Here is a 19,405-nt window from a genome sequence, read left to right as displayed (position 1 = left end):
GATACATCTTCTTCATGTACTTTTTTGACCTTCGATCTTTTCCAAAGTTCATTTATATCCATATGTACTTTGTTTACATTATCAATCGTTATACCTTTGGTAAGGGTATGGAAAACAGAGATGAGATAGAAAACATCATGGGGTATGACTGAAACGGACAGAGACAGGCAGAACCCGAGACCGAGCCCGATCCAGAGGCAGAGTCAGACATGCGGATGGAGCGAATGGGAAACGAACTGACGAGGACTCTGCCATCCCCCGCCTCTCCTCTGCTCTATTCAACGCCGTGTCTAAATGTCGACGACAGGCCATTTTCTATAACTTATCTGATTTTAATTGCTTCAAACATGTGCGTGCCACATCATTGTCCTTCTATCTATCTCTCCTCTCTGTGTGAGTGAACGTGTGGGTCGACCATCCTTTTTGGCACTGTCAACATTATTTCACGTTAAAGCGTTGCCAGAGCAAAATGGGGACCAAAAAGAGGACCAGGAACAGCGCATAGTCGCAAAACGCTCACGTTGTCACTCCAGACATGTTGATGACCTCCAACTCCGTCCCCACTAGTACTATCCGCCCATCGCAGGAGTCTCTCATGTGAGCTTGTTTATCTCGCCCGAGCTATGGCTGGAGCTGGAGCTGGAGCTGGAGCTTCTGGCTTCTTTTTATGAGCTTTGTCGGGCTTTGATGTTAATTACCCTGTAACAACGACGTCTTTCTCTGCCCTGTCATGCCAGTGCCCGGGCCCTGCCCCCGTCACAGTCCCCACCAGTCTTTTGTTCCACCCTACCCGCCGGCTTTGGTAAACAAAACAGTGGTCCCTCCCCCCAAATTGCCCTCTATTTCTGAGTGTGTGTGTGTGTGCAGCGCTCGGTGGCCGAGATTATCTCCAAGGACCTATAAATCCAGTCATTAAAGTCAAAGTCACAAGACGCTGCCACTGCCAGTGCCTTATCAGCTCTAGCCTTGGATTGCGAACGGGGGATGGGAGCTGGGGGCTGGGGGATATCTCTTGAGCTGTCCCCTTGGTCTGCGTTCTTTGGTTTTATAATAAAATTAAGTAAAATTCTTGAACCACCGCACACACGCGGCGAAACGTCTGTGCAAATCAGACGGAGCGGGGAATAACCACTCCTACTGCTGTGTCCTTTGTGGCTATACTTTTTGAGTTTTCAGACCTCTCTTACCTCCTCGCGGAGTCTTTATTGTTGCTATGTTTGCAATATGGCCCACCTGTACCGCTTATCCCCACTTCGGCTGCGGCTATTACTAGAAGCTTCTACGGATGTTTTAAAATGTACTTCCAAAAGCTTCATATGGCTTCATTAACCCATGGGTCTGTGGAAAAAAGAGAGCTCAAAAAAAATAAAATAAAACATATGCAGAAAAGGAGGCCCTAATCACCAAATGTTTGTCCTCAATAGACCGGTCCTCAAACGGAATTGTCTTGCACCTTTCAAGTCGCTTTAAGAAAGTTTTACTGAAAGAATTTCGGCATTATCGGCACTTCATGTGAAAAGCGAACAGAGAATACTAGGGTTGTAATTGTCTGCCGAAAGGAAAAGTATCCTTTTTAATTCTTAACTTTAATCCAATCCTTTCTATGCTCAAAAATGTCCCGGATCTTTAAAGAATGTGCCATCGATCTACCAGGTTTTTCATTAAAAGTTAATGTACTTTTTCTTTTAGCATTCATTTAATCCTTGCTATGAATCTTGAAGCAACCTTCCCAACCTATTGACCCAATGAAACCCACATGCCCGGGTATATAACCGCTTTCGTAAAAACCTTGTTATTTCTGGTGTAAGTTCCATGCAATCTCAGCCTCAAATCAGAGTCAAATTTGTTGTGTGCCGCAGGCCTATCGACCCCCGGACCCTGCACTTAACCCACTGTCGTTGAGCCGCCCTGACTGTTCGCCTCGACGGACTCTATTAAAAATGCCTACAAATGCGCTTAGCAGTTGAAATAAATCTCCATATGTAAGATGACAGCTCGGAATAGGATAGGATAAGAGTGGTTTGGGAGTCGGGAACATTGCCATTGATTCCTATTCCGATTCCGGGCAGCAGATCTGGCTGTCACTTAAAAGCCATAAATAACTCATGCCCCGCTACTCTCATTTCGATTGCTGTCGATAGTTATCGATGGCTGCCGAGAGATTTCCGAGACCTTGGTCAGCGCCAGCTGGCGCCACTCGCATGGCCAAGGAAAGGAATGGAATGAGATGGAATGATGTGGAATGAGGACCAAATCGTGAGGAGTGAAGCTATTGTTTTTTAGCTTTAGCTTTAATTTCGGATATGTAGGGGTGGGTTCAGAAGTTCCAATGGCAGTGCCAGTGCCAGTGCCAGTGCCACTGCCAGTTGTGATTTCACTAATTTGTCGTCGTGTTGACTGTCAAATTGGATGCCATGTGTGGGTGTCATTAATGTCAACCCCCATGGATGAGGGGAGACTCTGCAGACAGACACAGAGACGACTCATTAATGCCACTCATCAAAACTATAACGAATGTTGAAGGGTCCAAACCCAGCCCCCTCGCATTGGCAACAGCAGGCGGACGACACATCCAGCGACACATGAATATCCTGACACTATAAATTTGGGTTACCCTAACCAAGTTGAACCCATCCTATAACCAGACAGACAGACAAACAGCAAGACAGACAGATACAAGAACGGAAACGGAGACAGTGGAAATGTGTTTTTGTGTTGATGACGCTGCTGATGGCATTTGTCGCCGTTCTCTGGCCGTTTCCATTACTGTTTCATCCACGTCCACGTCCTCATCCGAATTCTCTTACTACCCATCCCATAAGCTCGTAGGCATTTTGCTATTTTCGCGTAAATTGCTGCTAATTTTGTTTATCGCAGGACAATTATCCAAGCGAACGAACTGACAAATGAGCCGCACACTTGTCCCCAAACCCAAACCAAACCAAAACACCCATACTCGTACACGGGCGAGGGATATGTGTCCTTTGTTCTGTCCTCAAGGTACAAGGGGTGCCACCAAATCGCTTGGTATAAAGAGATAATCTGAGTTTTCAGCACAAATATCGACACATGTGTCTCCTGAACTGAAAAACAAATCCAAAGTAGTGACAGAATATTGTTGAACTGCATTCATAGCAAATGTGCTAGCTGGAACGTGAATAGTAATGGGAATGACCTAATTACCCCTTCTACAAGGTAGTGGCTCAAATGTTTACGAGTATACAACAGGCGATATGGAGCCCGTTTCCACAAAATTACATACGGAAACATGTATGGGCGTTACTCATCTTACTATGTATATTATCTTTCTTCAAAGATTCTGCTCTGCTTTCCAAAACGTATAGGTATGGGAGAGTCTCTCTTCTCGTACAAGATAAGCTTGTATCTACAAGCAGTGCGCAAGCAAGCAGTGCGAAATATGTACAATGCTATGCATATGAATAAGTCCGGTTAGGCAATAGCTTTCACTCAGTTGCATAGTTCACGACGGTTTTCCTTAAAGCGGTTGAATTTCAATCCGGACACACTTTATGGATGGCCCTGGCCCTGTCCCTGGCCCCAGCTCAGCCACACGTTCGCTTCTTTATCCAATTATGAATTTTTGTCATTACGCGCCATGGCAATGGCAATTGCTCCTTCCGTACGTATCCCCTGCCCCACACCCTCCTGCTCCAACAGCGGGCCCCATCCCCATCAGTATAGCCATCGCATTACCATTCACCTTCTCATTCCCAATCCTCTGGCCGTCGCAGTCTCTTGCCCCTCTGCGGCGACAAAAAACGAACGCAAAAATCTCATTATGATTTCATTTCGTTCAAATGAAGCTCTCGTGCTGGGACTGTGTCCGCATCCGCATCCGTGCCGTGCCGGTGTCGGTGTCCTTGTCCAGCTGCCAGCGGGTGGCAGTCGTAGATGCTAGGTAGCTCCGTGGCATCGGTCTCATGTGTTTGCCCGCCACATGCCGCTGCCACCTTCATTGTTGTCCAGCAATTGCCGCTGTGGGGCATTGCATCCAAAACCAAAAGGAACAACAATAAGAAAAGCAGGAAAACTGTGCCCTCCGAAGCTTTCTATACCCTTGCAGATCCAATCTTTTATGAAATATTTGTGATTTTTTTTATCAAAATTGTACAAAATAATATATGAAAAGAAATACATACAATCATAACTTATCCTATGGACAAAAAGGGTTTCTTCCCTGCGTTACGAAAAGTTCGTCAAAATCATAAGACCCCGCTTTCAGGGTATAAGAACTTGACTCTGTGGCTATTCCTGTTCCTTCTGCTACTGCTGCCACTTCTCCCACCACTCCCACCTACTGCCACGGCTGCCGTGGACAACGGATAAGGCGATAAATTTATTTTAAAATAAAATTTACTTCCCCACTGTTGACTGCGTCTTCCCAGTTGCCGGCCTGCCTGTAATACCCCCAGTTGTTCCTGCTGTTTAATTTTGTTTGCTTCGCCGAGATCCTGTTTAAATATGTATTTTTTTATTTTTTTTTTTTTTTTTTTAGCTCTGTTCTGATGTCCTCGTTGTCCCCATTGTTGCTTTTGTACCTTCTGCTTACCTTAACGGCAAAAAAATATTGTTGTGTCCTGCCGTATTTAAATTAAAATGTTATTTATGTCAGCTGTTTGATTTCTTAACTTGTCCCGCCCCATGCACCCCCAATCCACAGCCACGCAGGAGAGGACGGGGCACAGCCCCGATTCACGGGACACAAGGCATTATTTTTCCCGTTTCTTGGTTTTCTTTTCTTTCCTTTGCCTTCCTTCATTCCCTTTGTTGTATTAGAAGTCGAAGCGTAAGCCGCTTAGTTAGTGTTAAACGGCTGGTAGCGCTACGTACACCGCTTGAGGGCAAACACGATGGTAGACGCTATCCATTTATGCAATTTAAGCTGGAGCATACTTCCACAATAGCGAGACATATTTTGTGAGCGTTCCGATTCGGAATCATTGGTTTTCCGTAGAATTTGTTATAGTTCTAAGAAAGGCTAATCAAAATTAGGAAGAGCTAACTTTAAACACTCGCAGGCATACTGACATCATTCATTATGCACTTGCATTAGTAAATTAGCCTTTTCTTCGATGCTCCGACTCACTGCACAGAAGAGTCTCCCGTCTGGAGCGATTTTATTGCGTTGCTTAATTCGCTGAGTGCTGCAAGACACCTGCTGTTTAATAAGCCTTTCATCAGCGTGCCTGCTAGAGTGAGTGTCACGTTGATACTGCCTGATATTTGCATTTGTTTCGCTTTAATTGCATGACATAAAAAATGTGGTCTGCCATAACTATTGATTCAATGGCATTCCAAAGAAAATCGGTGGTAAATCAAAACAAATTGCGACTCGTAAACCACAATTTAATGGCATTCCCCGCCACTGCTTCCCACTGGCGTTCCGCAAGGCCAGACCCACCGCCACCGCCACCGCCACCGCCGCCGCCGCCGCTCCGGAATAGGCCTTATGGCAATTGTGCACTTGATTGTTAGCGCCTTGTTGGGCACCCAACAGGCCGGAGTATCCCAGACCAGACCGCGTTGCCTGCCATATGGCTAACAATGTTGTTATTGTTGGCAATGGAAAAGCCGGGCATTCGGATGCACTGGCCCGGAAGCCGCAGCCGGCAGTCGGGAGAGAGCGACTTGAGAATGCACTTGACTTGAAATGAAAGAATCAGCTAAGAGCACGGCGCAAAAATGTGCATAAAGAAATAAGAGGGAGCCACCCGCACACACATACACATACACATACACATACACATACACACACACACAGCGAACAAAAAGTTTTCTCTCATTGTTTGGCCAAGAGATGTGCAAATTTGTATGCTCTCTCTTTCTCCCTCTGTTTGCATACCCTATCGGAAGATGCTATGAATTTGACCAAATGCCTGCAACGCGCAGAAGGAAGCGTATCTGACTTTCTGAATCTGAAAAATGTTTATCGTATACTCTGTATCTAGTAATACGTAGCTGCTATAAGATCGATTGGTCGAAAAACCAGTATCCATATCGCATGATTGTATAATGCAATGAAACACCAGAACAACTTGCTCAGCGATCAGTGATGGATGGCATACGGTAGTACACATTATAATCGTGTGCAAAAAAGAAGCACTACCTCTGAAAAAACAGCAACAAAAAATACCAAAGCCCCAAATCTATAATTCAATTTTGTTGCATAGTGTAATCGGCACTATGGTATGCAATCCATCACTGAGCAAGTTGTACTGGTGAATGCTCCCAATGATGTTGAGGATAAAATAAAACGATTTGGCTACGTTTGTTTAAAAAAGATTATCTGGTCTTGTAATACCTAATTCTGCTAAATTTATGTCAAAGGGTTTTTAACAAAAGATCATTCAGAAGGGCATAATAATGAAGAATATCAAAAGGCTTAAGAAATATTTTAAAAATATTTTAAAAGAGGTTATCGAGCTGATAAGTAATCAAATACTAGCAAAACAGAAGATGGGCTTAAGAAGGGAATGTTCTAGTCAATATCCATTGAAAAATACGAATTCGTAAATATACTATAAACTTGGAGTGTTACTACTTATACTATATGGGGCGGCATTATATTTTGGAATATTCTAAATCATAAAAAAAATGTTATTCAATCAGAGCTAAAAATAATATAGCTGCCATCGCAAAATATCGTGTTTTTTAGCTTTGTGCTAAAGTCTGCACCTCCAAAAGTCATGTTCAGACCCTGAGATCTTTAAAAGTGAAACTTTTATAAATAGCCCAACCCTAACCCTAATGCTCACAGCTACCATACATACATATGAGCAATGATTATTTTTTCGTTTGACCCGAAGCTTCTAGCATTTCTCGCAGGGGTGTGTGCTGCATTCGATTTGTATTAAATCGGGGGGAATAACTAAATTTGCGATAGAGGAAGCGGGCAACAGGCAACAGGCAGCAGCTACAATGGGACGCGACTAACTGTTTCTGTCTGTTCTTGGTAATTGTATTAACTACACATGTGTGTGCCAGAGAGAGTGAGGGAGCGAGAGTGTATCAGCGAGAGTGACGCAGCATCAGCTGCCACAACTAATTAGCAGGGGCCCACATGCATAGGCAAGCTGCGTTAATGGAGTGCGTAATGGGTTAATTTTGGCCTGGCAATTCTCTTTCGCTCTCTTGCGCTCTCCCGCATTATCCCTCTACTGCCGTCTGTCAATGTTTGCACTTTTGTTTAGCCTGAGCCGCTGCTGCGTGGGCGTGGGCGTGGGGTGGGGTGGGGTGGACGAGAACCGTAGCTATAGCGCGGAACGTGTCGACGTCACAGCCAGTGCAAGAGGCGGAGGAAGTGGCAGTAGCAGTGGCGGTACCGATGGCAGTGGCAGATCCTCTTCGTTGACGACAAGTTAATCACATCGTGTCCAATCAGGCGAGCTAATCCCTCTGACAGGCTGCGCCGCTGCTGCGCTTCGCTCTTAACTTTGATATTTTCTTTTCCATATACTCTACCTATCAAGCAGTAGACGGTACTGCGGTTTGGATTCACTATATACAATCACAGTAATACTCGTACCCAAAGGAAACTACTTCTACAATCAAAATATGAGAAATACATCAAATCCAATCCAATGTTTACTATGTACTTGACAGACACAACAGTGCATTTTTATTGTACTGCCATATGTACCTTCGTTAAGAGACTGCACAGCCAACCCTCGGCGTAAGGGTATCAAAACTTCGACAAAGGGGAGGTTAACGGATTCCCTCGCCTCTGATTATTATTACTATTATGGATGTAAACCTCGCAACATCTGCTGCATATCAATTTGTGGCCTCCATCCGAACGCTTAACCTGATCCATGTCAGGTCGCCTCTTCCTAAACCCTCAGACATCCACAGGGCCCGCCCCCGCCCCGAAATCACCGAGCCCATCGCCGTACTGTTAGCTGGCCCAAAGTTTTTTGGGTTACTGGGCTTAGGCGGCTAAGCCCCGTTCCGGACATTGGCAATTTGCATTTCCCGATTCGACATCATCGACATTTCCTAGTGGCCAATTATCGCTTAAGCTCTGCTCTGCTCTGCTCTGTTCTGGACTCCAGCCACACGTTTCCAGGGCCTTTAAAGCTTCGGTCCGGGCTGTCACAGGGGTAACGGAATGGACAATCCCTGAGCCTGTTTAAAAATTCGTTTAAATTCCATTGCCGAGAGTACCGGGGATCCCTTGGTTCCGTCCTCGAGTTGCAAAGTCAAAGCAAAGAGGAAAAATACGAGAAAAGGCTGGGAAAATATGCAGCAACCGCGAAATTGAAATTTTGGCTTCGCCTGCCGCGGCGGCTTCTTTGCATTGTTGTTTGCTCCCCGCCGGAGTTCGCGATAGGATGGGAGGGGATGGGATGCGATGGGATGCGATGGCTCACCACCTGATCCTAAGTAAATACGGGGACAGGCCAGGCAGCCAAAGGGACACCCAGATATCCATGCATGTGGGTGTATATGGATATACTTACACTTTGAAAAAATACTACAACAAATTTTTAAAGGGTGATATATTAAGAATGATATAAAACTATTCAATTAAATATTTTGACAGGCTTTTCATAAAATTGCCATAATGTTATACGAATACTTCTTAAGTCTTCTTAGTCTCTTTAAATAATCATCCATTGGAGTATAGTAACATTTTCAATTTTATTTTTCTCAGTGTATGTATTCGTAGGGTTTTTTTATGCCTCGCGAGTTCGCTTTTCTTTTTAATTAAATGAAACCGGAGGAATTGACCCAAAACGCAGAATAAATAAATACTTTAGCGAGAGGATGAGGATGAGGATGTGGTGAAGGTGGAGGTGGAGATGGAGATGGGTTTGTCCTTCTAAGCATCTGTTGTTCCATGTTTGCCTCTTGTTTTTGTTAATAATTATTTCAATTTTTCCCCTCCGTCGAAGTCGAAGGAGGTGGATAGAATTCAAAAGATGCCGCATAGCCTTTGTGTACTGTAGAAACAAAAACCGAAAAATGGCAACAAAAAAATATAGCCAAAAAATTCCGTAAAAAATAACCGAAACAACAATAAATATTTCACCTTCAATAAATCATTTTCCATTCCGCTGTTGGGTATCAAATCCCCCCACACCTGCCCCCCGCTGTCGGAATAAAAAAGGGTTTCGTGTCAACCCCCAAAGTGTTTTTCTTTTTTTGTGTATTTAAAATTCAACAAATTTAAATCGAAAATATGTTTAAATAAAAACTCAGGAGATGCCTAGAAATCGTTGAGGTCTATTTTATGCTAAAGGCCGAAAGTTGGGTAGGGGATAAAGGTCAGTATTAAAATGATAGTGCTCCTCGGAATTTTTTCAAGTGGCATAAACATCAAACTTTTGATTTTTGGACGTACATACATGTATAAGTATACGACATTTCTAGCTTCCTAGGGGTATTATTTAATTACTACGAACTTTTTACCCCACAGAAAAAAGGAACTCCGACCCCGTCCAGTATTACATAATATATGAATGTATGGACATTTTACATATCATCTTGAAAGTCCATAAATTTCTATGCAAACTACGAGTAGTAGCACAGTTTTCAAGAATTCTTAACAAAATGCACGATTATGTGCATTCTTGCCATATTAGAACGATGGGCAAAAAAGAAAAATTGTTACTGTGAGAAAAACTTGTTTTTTATTATGATTACATAGACCGACTGTTTTGTATGGATTGCTGCAGGGTATATTCTATTCGTGTAGATTTACTTATGTTTCCGACCCCATAAATAGGCATTTCCGCGATGCCAAAAAGATTAAAAGTCGATAAAAACATTGAAAATTAACTTATTTATCCAGTTAACCAATTATTTATAATTTCGTTAAATTTGATGTGAAAACCTATTAATATAAGAAAAAGTTGTTCGGTATTTTTATAATCACGTTTTACTATTATGTTCTTTGTCTTTATCGTACTATTATATCCTATAAGAAAGATGAATTTTGATAAAAGTTGGTTTTGTGTTGAAACTTCACTGAAATATGTGCATAAGTGTATTTGAAAAAGTTGCCAATCCCCCCATCTACTTAATGTCAATGCATCAGTACCTTCCTGGCGTAACCGGTTGTGCTATGCCTTTATGGTTTCACAATTCACCGACTCAATGGCCTTCGTAAAATTATGACTATTCAATGACAAGAACAGACAATCAATCTTTTACAATTAGACAAATTTGTAGTTTTGAAACTCGGTTGAGTAGAAATTCATTTATCATCAAAGTGTAGTTTTTTTATTGTGGATATACCGAAATTTGAGCCACAGCATTTGTCATCAGTGGGATCGAGCTGAGAGTGTAATTAATTAAGTTTTTGAGCCACTTAGGATGTGTCACCTTTTCGGTGTTTTAAGGCTCCTGACCATGGGGCGTCGTACGAGTATTCATATGTATATTACGTATGAATGTGCATCTGCATAGGTACTTCTCGTACTTACTTCGTTACACATATAACTTTTGGTTGGACATTGGAGAAGTTTCTGGCTGTTTGTTTCCCGGCTGATAAATTGCCACTCAAGTGGATTAAAAATGTTTGCAGCCGAATAAATCTGTGGCCTCGACCTGTACATTTTTCATGTAGTGGTGCGGTGTAGTGGTGGTGCTGCGGTGGGTAGTGTGGAGTGCGGAGTGTGGAGTGCGGAGTGGTGTGGTGCTTTGCTCTTCCTCTCCCGAGTGACTGTCTGGACGAGTCCTCTTGTCGCATATTAGTTAAACTTGCAAAAAAGTAATCCCAAGTCAAGTTATGACAGAAAAAAACGTTTCCCCACCAGGAGAGGAACACAAATTAAAGGTTCGGGCGTTTCGCTCTATTGGAATTCCCCTTGCTCTGTCTCTCGCGTACTTTCTCCCAGTTTTGGGGACTCATCAGCGACTCGAAGCAACTTCAAAGGGCCTCAGACGTAGCGCTTATTAGCTCGTCGGCATTTTTCGGCATGCAAAGGCATTTTTGAAGAGCGCTCGTCTCATCTCCGGACTCCGTTGGGTTCAGGTCAGTTCGCTTCAGCCTCGTCCGCAGCGCAGGTGGGTTCGGGTGGGTCTTCACTTTCATATGCCCACACAACGTTTTTATTTTGTTTTACAACTTTCAAGTTTTTGTTTTTTGTGTGTTTTTTTTGCGGGGCTGAAAAATATTTTTCATGCATACATAAGTATGCTCGGGCACATTCATAAAATTCAGATTAACATATTACTTAATCGGTGAAGCTCTCGCTCTCGCCCTCCCGCTGCCGCTCTGGCTATCAGCATTACCCACTCCTGCCGTCTCTTTTCATTTAACGAGGCTCACACGAATGCTGTAAAGGCCTTGGCCCAATCGAACCAGTCCGCCATCCTAGGCCTGGCCGCCCGACGCCAAGGCCAATGGCATTTCAGTTCGGCTTGGATCGATTCCATGTCGACATAGTTACCCTCACGCAAGTGGATATCTGTTCAGATATTCTGAGTTATCAGCGTCTGCATCTGTTTATAAATATCTGTTCATAAATTATAGTTGTAGCCACGTTCCGTAGGGGTGCGATGAGCGGTGAGCGGTGTTCGGTGTTCGGCTTAATGTGCCTTGTCATTTACGGGTCCAGCATCGACAAGCACGCCAAATAAAATTATTAAATATCGCACTGTGGGGCCAGAGCTGCCGAACTGGGGTAACCGATTCTGTGCAGAAATAATATGTAATTTAAGGACATCATGAATAAAGAGGTTTGCAAACAAAATGATAATACTAACGTATAGTATTCCTTTAAAAATTATATACGAATTAAATGTATAATTATTGTTTGCCTGATAATAAGTGATAACAATAATTTGTAGATGGTTTGATATAGCTTAGATTCCCATTTACAACTTTCACCGATAGCCCAAAAAGGAGGAAAATATCTCAACATCTCTCGCATGTGACGCTGAAAAGATTAAGAATTATTAAGGATTAAAAATTATTAAAGTCACAGACCTCGATCCACTGTGCCCACGAGTACAGCTTGATTTGGCAAAATTTGCGCAGTGTTCCAAAACGAAACCCAAAGATGTGAAATTGATGTCGATGTTTAATAGTGATGCTGGTGGCGAGCCGGTGCTGAGTGGCAAAAACTGAGACACTGAGACACTAAGACACTAAGACACCGAGACACACACAAAAAAGAATTAATGATGTCGAGAGACAAGGTAAGGTAAGAAAAAATTCGGTAAACAAGTTCGGCGCATGAGTTGGCTAACACTGCGACTGCGGCTCCAAGTCCAATTCGGATGCTGATGATGTTGTAATCTTAAAACTGGCAGCGTCGTGCTTCAGGCAAATCAGTCTGACTTCAAGAGCCAACGCAATGGCAATCGTTGGGACGCGGACCTTGCTGCTGCTCTTGATCCACTGCAGCTGGAGTGGGGCACGTAACTCGCAGAGCCTGCACGTGCGCCTATCGCACGGCGGCTGGCTCATCGGCCGCCACCTGACCACGCACAATGGCCGCCACATGAGAGCCTTCATGGGGGTCCCGTATGCGGTGCCACCGTTGGGCGAACTGCGGTTCAAGGCACCGGTGGCCGAGCTGGGCTGGGAGGGCGAGCGGCTGGCGGTAAAGGATGCGCCCATTTGCATGCAGCGGGATCCCTTCCGGCGCGACATGCAAATCGAAGGATCCGAGGACTGTCTCTATCTGAATGTATACACACCGGAGACGATCAGCTCTAAGAACACGTCGCTGCCCGTGATGGTCTGGTTCCATGGTGGCGGCTGGCAGTGTGGCGCGGGAATTAGCAGCTTCTATGGGCCGGACTTCCTGCTGGACCACGACATCGTCCTGGTGTCCGCCAACTTTCGTCTGGGACCGCTGGGCTTTCTCAGCACGGAGACCCTGGACTGCCCAGGAAACAATGGACTCAAAGATCAGCTGGAAGTGTTGCGCTGGGTGCGCACCAACATCGCCTCTTTTGGCGGCAATCCCCACAGTGTCACCGTCTTTGGAGAGAGCGCCGGAGGGGCAAGCGTCACCTATCACATGCTGTCGGAGAAGTCTCGCGGCCTGCTCCATCGCGGCATTGCCCAGTCAGGTACCTACTTCAATCCCTGGGCACAGCCCGCGCACAAAGGTGTGGCCGCCAGGCGAGCCACTAAGCTGGCCGAGCTGGTGGGCTGCGGATCCTCCGGAGAGTGGCCCCTCAAGCTAGAGTGTTTACGTCAGAAGCCAGCCGAGGATATTGTGGCTTCACTTTACGACATGTTTGTAAGTACATTGAACTGGATCCTTAATGAGTTGAGAGCTAATCTGGCGTTGTTTGGCAGGTCTGGGACTTTGATCCCATGATACCATTTCCCCCGGTGATTGAGCCTGAGCATGATGATGCATTCCTGACAGTGCCGCCGCGTCAGGCGCGCGAACCGCATGGACTGGAGCTGCCGCTGCTGGTGGGCGCCACCGCCGAAGAGGGGCTGCTGAAGACAGCGGCCTTGCTCAATTTGCCGCAGCTGATGGACGACTTCAAGTCCCAGTTCGAACAGGTGCTGCCCGTGGTGCTCAACTACGATCACCACGAGGATTCCGTGCAGCAGCAGATAACGAAGCGCATCGAGGACTTCTATTTCAAGGCAGGCCACGACTACGACAAGTCCAATCACCAGAACCTGACCGATGTGGGTAGCGGATCTGCAAGGGGATTGATTAATATTTGGATAAAAACATATCCGCCTTTCCCTACAGCTTATTTCCGATGGATGGTTTGTAGCTGGCATCGATGAGTATTTGCGTCTTCGCCTGGCCGAACGTGCAGGCCCCACCTATGTGTACCTGTTCGATCACAAGGGCGCCGCCAGCTTCTCGGAGATCTTCAAGGGGGAGCGCAACGAGTTCTACGGAGCCTGCCATGCTGAGGAGTTGCAGTATCTCTTCCCCATTGGCCGGGAGCTGTTCGTGAGTGCGGTGCCCACACGCAAGGATCTGGAGCTGCGGGAGCTCATGCTGAACCTGTGGGTCAGCTTCGCTCGAACGGGGTGAGTCTTAAAGCAGCCATCTAATAAGGTGGGTATTAATGGACACCTGTGAATTTGCGTTTTCTTTGCCCACAGTAATCCAAATCCAGCAAATGCCTCATTAAACCTGCCCGTATGGAAGCCTTCGTCCAGCTATCCGGTGGAGTTTGTTCGTCTGGGCACCAAGGCTGACGAGGCAGCCGCTGCGCCGCTATTCCGAATTGAGGCTGAGTTGATGCAGCAGCGCGTCAATTTCTGGCGCGAACTCCAGCCGCACCTTCCCGCCACCCAGCAGCACAATGAGCTATAATCCAATGATTCCATCTGTATATTCCACCGCAAGTTAAAGAAGACAAGAAATTTATAGTTACAAATATCACCATTGAAAACATACATTTGCCAACATAACGGCACATAGATGCTGCCACATTGGTGAAATTCAAACATGTGCTGATGTGCCAGATGTGAGAAATTTGATCTAGGCCCTGTGCAGTGCTGCCATATCATTGAAAATAGTCTAAACGACCAAATAAACAAATAAAACAACAAGGTATTTGAATATAAATAGAATTCGTAAAAACACACAAAACAGATGTTAAATAAAATAGATTTTTGTTGTTTGTTATTTACAAAATGCTATCGGTATATAATGGTATATTTTGCCAGTTTCATCAATCTATTAAATTTCATTTTTAACGTTATATAAAAATCCAATAAAAGCTATTATTTAAATTAAGTCAATCAAGTAGAAAATTGATTCATCAATGGGATAAAACTATGTAGGCATTGCTGAGAGATTTAGTTAGTCTGCATTATTCAATGGAATATCAAAATGGAGCAATTTCCTTTATCGTTTGTTTTGATTGACCTATTTCGCTACTGGCTTGCAATAAAAGCAAGTATTAAGAATACACCAGTTAAATAGAAAATTGATTCATCAATCGTATAAAAGTATGATGGCATGGCTAAATGTTCTATATAGCTAGTAATCGACGGAATATCAAAAACGAGGAATATGTAAAATAGAACTTGAATTCGTCAGTATATTTACGGTATATTTTGAAAATTAGGAGGAATGTTTCGGTATATTTCACTGATAAGCATTCAGAGAGTGAGGCAAGCCCATAGCATTTGAATTTCATTGGATTACTCATAGCTGACATCGTCCAAAGTTTGCTGCCGCCATCGCAAAGAAGGGGCTGCTATCTCTATCTGATTGCCACAGCGAACGGAACATACTTTCAATTTCCGTCAGATACGCGGGGCAAACGCAATTAGAAATACCACGTGAACTCTCGGACCGACCCCCTAGGTCGTCGTTGCTAATCCAACAATTGAATCGCTGCGCGAAATAAACCAATGCCAGGCACTCACTTGATAACAACTTGGTCAAATAATCAACAGCGTAACCAGCAGCAGAGCGTGATAGTTTCCGACCAGTCACGCAGTAGATGCACGGGTTATGGGATTATCTGTTTAGGATTCTCCACTGAACAGCACAGCGCCACAACACCCTAGCGATAAGGAGCGATTGAATCTCAGCTAAAAGTTTCCCCATTAGACTGTCAACTATGTCTGCGAACGGGGACAGCGCTCCGACGACGGTCCCGGGAGCCACCAAGCCTATCGACATCCAGGTACGGGTGCCAACCCACGAGCGCCTCATGTCCATCGACAAGGGTATGGCGCCGTCCTCGCCGACGCTGCCCAGTCCCACGATCCGGCGGAATAAGAGCGACGGCAAACTAATGGCCCAGGACATCAAGGAGGCACGGGTGCGAGTCATCTACACTGGCGGCACAATTGGCATGATGCGGAACGAACGAAATGGTGAGTGCTGTTCCAATTAGGTCTTCTATTCCATCTGTACATTAGACCCCGGACACGCTCAGCTTCATTTCTCACTTCATTTCAGTGCTGGCGCCCATACCAAATGCCCTAGTGCGCAGCATTCGCAAGTATCCAAACATCCACGATGAGGAGTATGCATTGCGACGCTTTGGGGCCTCGGCATCGATGGCGCCGCTGGTCCTGCCCTTTGTCCAAGGTATGGACAGAAGGGTCCTATACCAGGTCACCGAGTACACGCCGCTGCTGGACAGCAGCAACATGACGATGCACGACTGGGCCCGCATCGCCAATGATATACAGGTATGTGAATATGGTGGGATCAACGCTTTGATGGGAGAATTAATCCAGCAATGCAACTAATGCCTGCAGCAATCGTACGAGTTCTTTGACGGCTTCGTTGTGCTACATGGCACCGACACGCTCTCGTACACGGCCTCGGCCCTGTCGTTTATGCTGGAGAATCTGGGCAAGACGGTGATCATCACAGGATCGCAGATACCGATCTTTGAGACGCGCACCGACGGCAAGGACAACTTCACATCCGCCCTGATCATAGCCGGAAACTACGTCATACCGGAGGTGTGCATCTTCTTCGGCCACAAACTGATGCGCGGAAATCGCACGGTGAAGGTCAGCTCCAATTCGCTGGACGCATTCGATTCGCCGAATGTGCCGCCGCTGGCGAGAATTGGAATCGATGTTAATGTGGACTATCGTTTGATCTTCCGGCCCTGCAGCATCGAACGCTTCTGTGTCCATCTGAATCTCGACGAGAATGTTGGCCTGCTGCGAATCTTTCCGAGCATTTCGCTCTCCACATTCCGCGCCTTCCTGGCGCCCCCGATCAGGGGAGTGGTGCTGCAGTCGTTCGGTTCTGGCAACATACCCTCAAATCGACGGGACCTGATCGAGGAGCTGCAGGCGGCCGCCGATCGTGGCGTAATCATCATAAACTGCACCCAGTGTCCAAACGGCTCAGTGGCGGAAATTTACGACACGGGCAAGGTCCTGTGCGATCTGGGCGTCATTCCCGGCTATGACATGACCCCCGAGGCAGCACTCTCCAAGCTGGCATATGTCATTGGCAAGGAGGAGTGGTCGCTGGACGTCAAAAAACAGGTAAGGCCCAATGTGAATCGCTTTCTGTTAGGACTATTATATAAAGTGTTCAATTTACTCTCCAGATGATGCAGTCGAACCTGCGCGGAGAGCTGACATCGGTGACGGCCCCCAAGATGGAGGACTACGATTTGGTGGATGCTGTGGCGCGCTCTTTGCACTTGTCCTCGCCACAGGAACTGGACCAGCTGGGCGCCACCCTCTTCCCGGCCATGATCAATGGCGCCGTCGCCGAGGGAGATCTGAAGAAGATCAATAACCTGAAGGCGTATGGCGCCGACCTCTCCGGCACCAATCACGACCAACGAACGGCCCTGCATTTGGCCTGCCAGCTGGGCAACGTCGAGATAGTTAAGTATCTGCTGCACAACGGAGTCTCTGTCCACGTACGTGATCGCTACGACCGCACCCCGCTGTTGGAGGCCGTCTCCACGGACAGTCACGAGATCATTCAATTGCTCATCAACTGTGGCGCCCACCTTACCGGCTCCTCACGTGCCGTCGGCGAGCAGCTGTGTGCGGCCGCTGCCCGCGGCTCCCTTACGCGCCTCAAGTCGTATCAGTACGCGGGCGCTGATCTCTCCCAGCCGGATCCGTCGGGACGCACAGTTCTACATGTGGCGGCCCTGCACGGGTTCCCCGAGGTGGTGGAGTACGTGCTGCCCTACTTCGAGAGTGCCAGCGAGAAGGACTTACTCGGTCTAAGCGCCTTGAACTATGCAGAGCGTGGCGGTCATGCAGCCCTTGTAGATTTGCTGAAAGCGGCTGGATGCGAGGCCTAGAATCATCTCTTGGTTCTTTACTCATAAAACTATTTCTTAAGTGTTTGCCTCACGCAAACATCTGTGCAATATCGCGTCTAGTCCGGTCTGGTGGTTCCTTTTAGTGTAATACTTGTAATATGTGTATTGATTTCTTGTTAATAGAAAAGTGTAAGTTATATATTTTAAATGATTGTTACCAGAAAAAAGTGTAGTTAATCCATTTTATTACGAGCTAAGCCGGAAACCATTTCCACAATATTGGGAACTATTTCTGTTGCTTTGGACGACATCATTTAAGAACACGGATTAAATGTGCGATGGACTACAGAAACAGGTTTGAATCAGGGATCCTGCCGTGTTTAGGCATGTTTGAAATTGGGCGCATGACATTGGGGACATTCTTTGTCCACGGCACCAATCAGCACTTTCGGATGAGCAAAATATTCAATTCGTTCTCGAATGCGACACGAATAAACCAAACGGATATAGATGCTCGGTGTACTTGATGGCGTTATCTGTCATTTTCTGCCTGAATGTCAATTACGAGCCCGCACTCTTGTCTCCGTTCTAATGGTCTTTGTTAATTTCGTTCATCTCGTGCCTTGGGATTGTGATTGCGACATGCTCACACGCACGTGTTCGTTATCTTGTTGGGTTCGTTTACCTGATCTTTCTGCTCTCCTATTTCGCATGTTAGTTGCTATATTCGTTCGACGATGCAACTGGGTTCCCTTGCGTCCTCACTCTAACACACACGAGATATGAGATATATATATATATATGTACATATATTTTCATATAGAAAAATTAGTATGTACGAATGATATTTAGATATATATATTGCCTTGCAACATTTCAAGTAAAAACAAATTCAGAAATTGGGAGTTTCTCGGATTTTTCTAGCATTATTTATAGTCTCTTGGAACTCGGTGTTAAACAAGACGGAAAGACGGACATGGCTAAATTGAATCGGAAATTGAGGCTGATCAAGAATACATATATGGGGTCGAAAACACTTTCTTCTGGCCATTACGTTTCTACATATCTACCTGAAAGGTAGAAACAGGTATGGCATTTCATAGCATAGTGTTGGGCGTAGAATTCATGTTAAATGCATGTGCCTCCGTGACAACTTCATCTCTATGTAGTTGCTTTTTTAGCTCTTTTTTTTATATATAATTTTATAAGAGGAATGCAATAAAATAGGCTTATAAAACACAATCTAACGATAAATTGATTAATCTATCGGATAAAATTAATTTTTCTTGAAAACTCGCGATAATTGCGATGTTCTTAAAACATCGGATGTGCAGGCCTCGATCTTTACTGTTCCGTTCATAATTTTCTACGTCGCGGACAACGCAAAGACAGATCTTTAATTGTTATAAACTACGGTGGCGTTTGATAGTTGGGTTGGGGCTTTTAGCCAAAAACTGGTCTTATATGGGCTTATATTTATAGGGAGGAGTGTACTTTGAAAATAGTGTTATAAGCACTATATAAACACACTATAAGTGTTCGGACTGATAGCAGTGTGCACTTTTTGTTATTTGTAATTTATAATTTAGTCCAGATTTTCAACGAAATCCAATAAAAGACGCATCTTTTATCCGAATAAATATTTGTTATTTGTGTGACACACCCTCCTATCTTTTTCTCATGCTTCGCTACTTCTATCTCGCTCCATTTCGAATCGTTGACTAAG

At 45.2% G+C, this 19,405-nt stretch overlaps 2 protein-coding genes across 2 annotated transcripts; both read left to right on the top strand.

Annotated features, from left to right (window-relative positions):
* Nucleotides 1-12,164: 12,164 nt before the first annotated feature.
* Nucleotides 12,165-14,399, top strand: LOC6597596 (venom carboxylesterase-6). Its single transcript, XM_026993091.1, has 4 exons — nucleotides 12,165-13,223; nucleotides 13,283-13,630; nucleotides 13,698-13,987; nucleotides 14,063-14,399. Exons 1-4 carry the CDS (start codon nucleotides 12,327-12,329, stop codon nucleotides 14,274-14,276), a joined length of 1,749 nt encoding a protein of 582 aa, XP_026848892.1. The 5' UTR covers nucleotides 12,165-12,326; the 3' UTR covers nucleotides 14,277-14,399.
* A 707-nt stretch (nucleotides 14,400-15,106) lies between these two features.
* On the top strand, nucleotides 15,107-17,887 carry LOC6597595 (L-asparaginase). The gene is made up of 4 exons (XM_002022778.2): nucleotides 15,107-15,796; nucleotides 15,882-16,117; nucleotides 16,187-16,936; nucleotides 17,002-17,887. Exons 1-4 carry the CDS (start codon nucleotides 15,538-15,540, stop codon nucleotides 17,716-17,718), a joined length of 1,962 nt encoding a protein of 653 aa, XP_002022814.1. The 5' UTR covers nucleotides 15,107-15,537; the 3' UTR covers nucleotides 17,719-17,887.
* The last annotated feature ends 1,518 nt before the right edge of the window (nucleotides 17,888-19,405 follow it).

The sequence above is a fragment of the Drosophila persimilis genome, unplaced genomic scaffold, assembly GCF_003286085.1.
Source record: "Drosophila persimilis strain 14011-0111.01,24,50 unplaced genomic scaffold, DperRS2 tig00000804-arrow-arrow-pilon, whole genome shotgun sequence".
NCBI lineage: Eukaryota > Metazoa > Arthropoda > Insecta > Diptera > Drosophilidae > Drosophila > Drosophila persimilis.
This window is presented reverse-complemented; position numbering and strand designations above follow the sequence as displayed.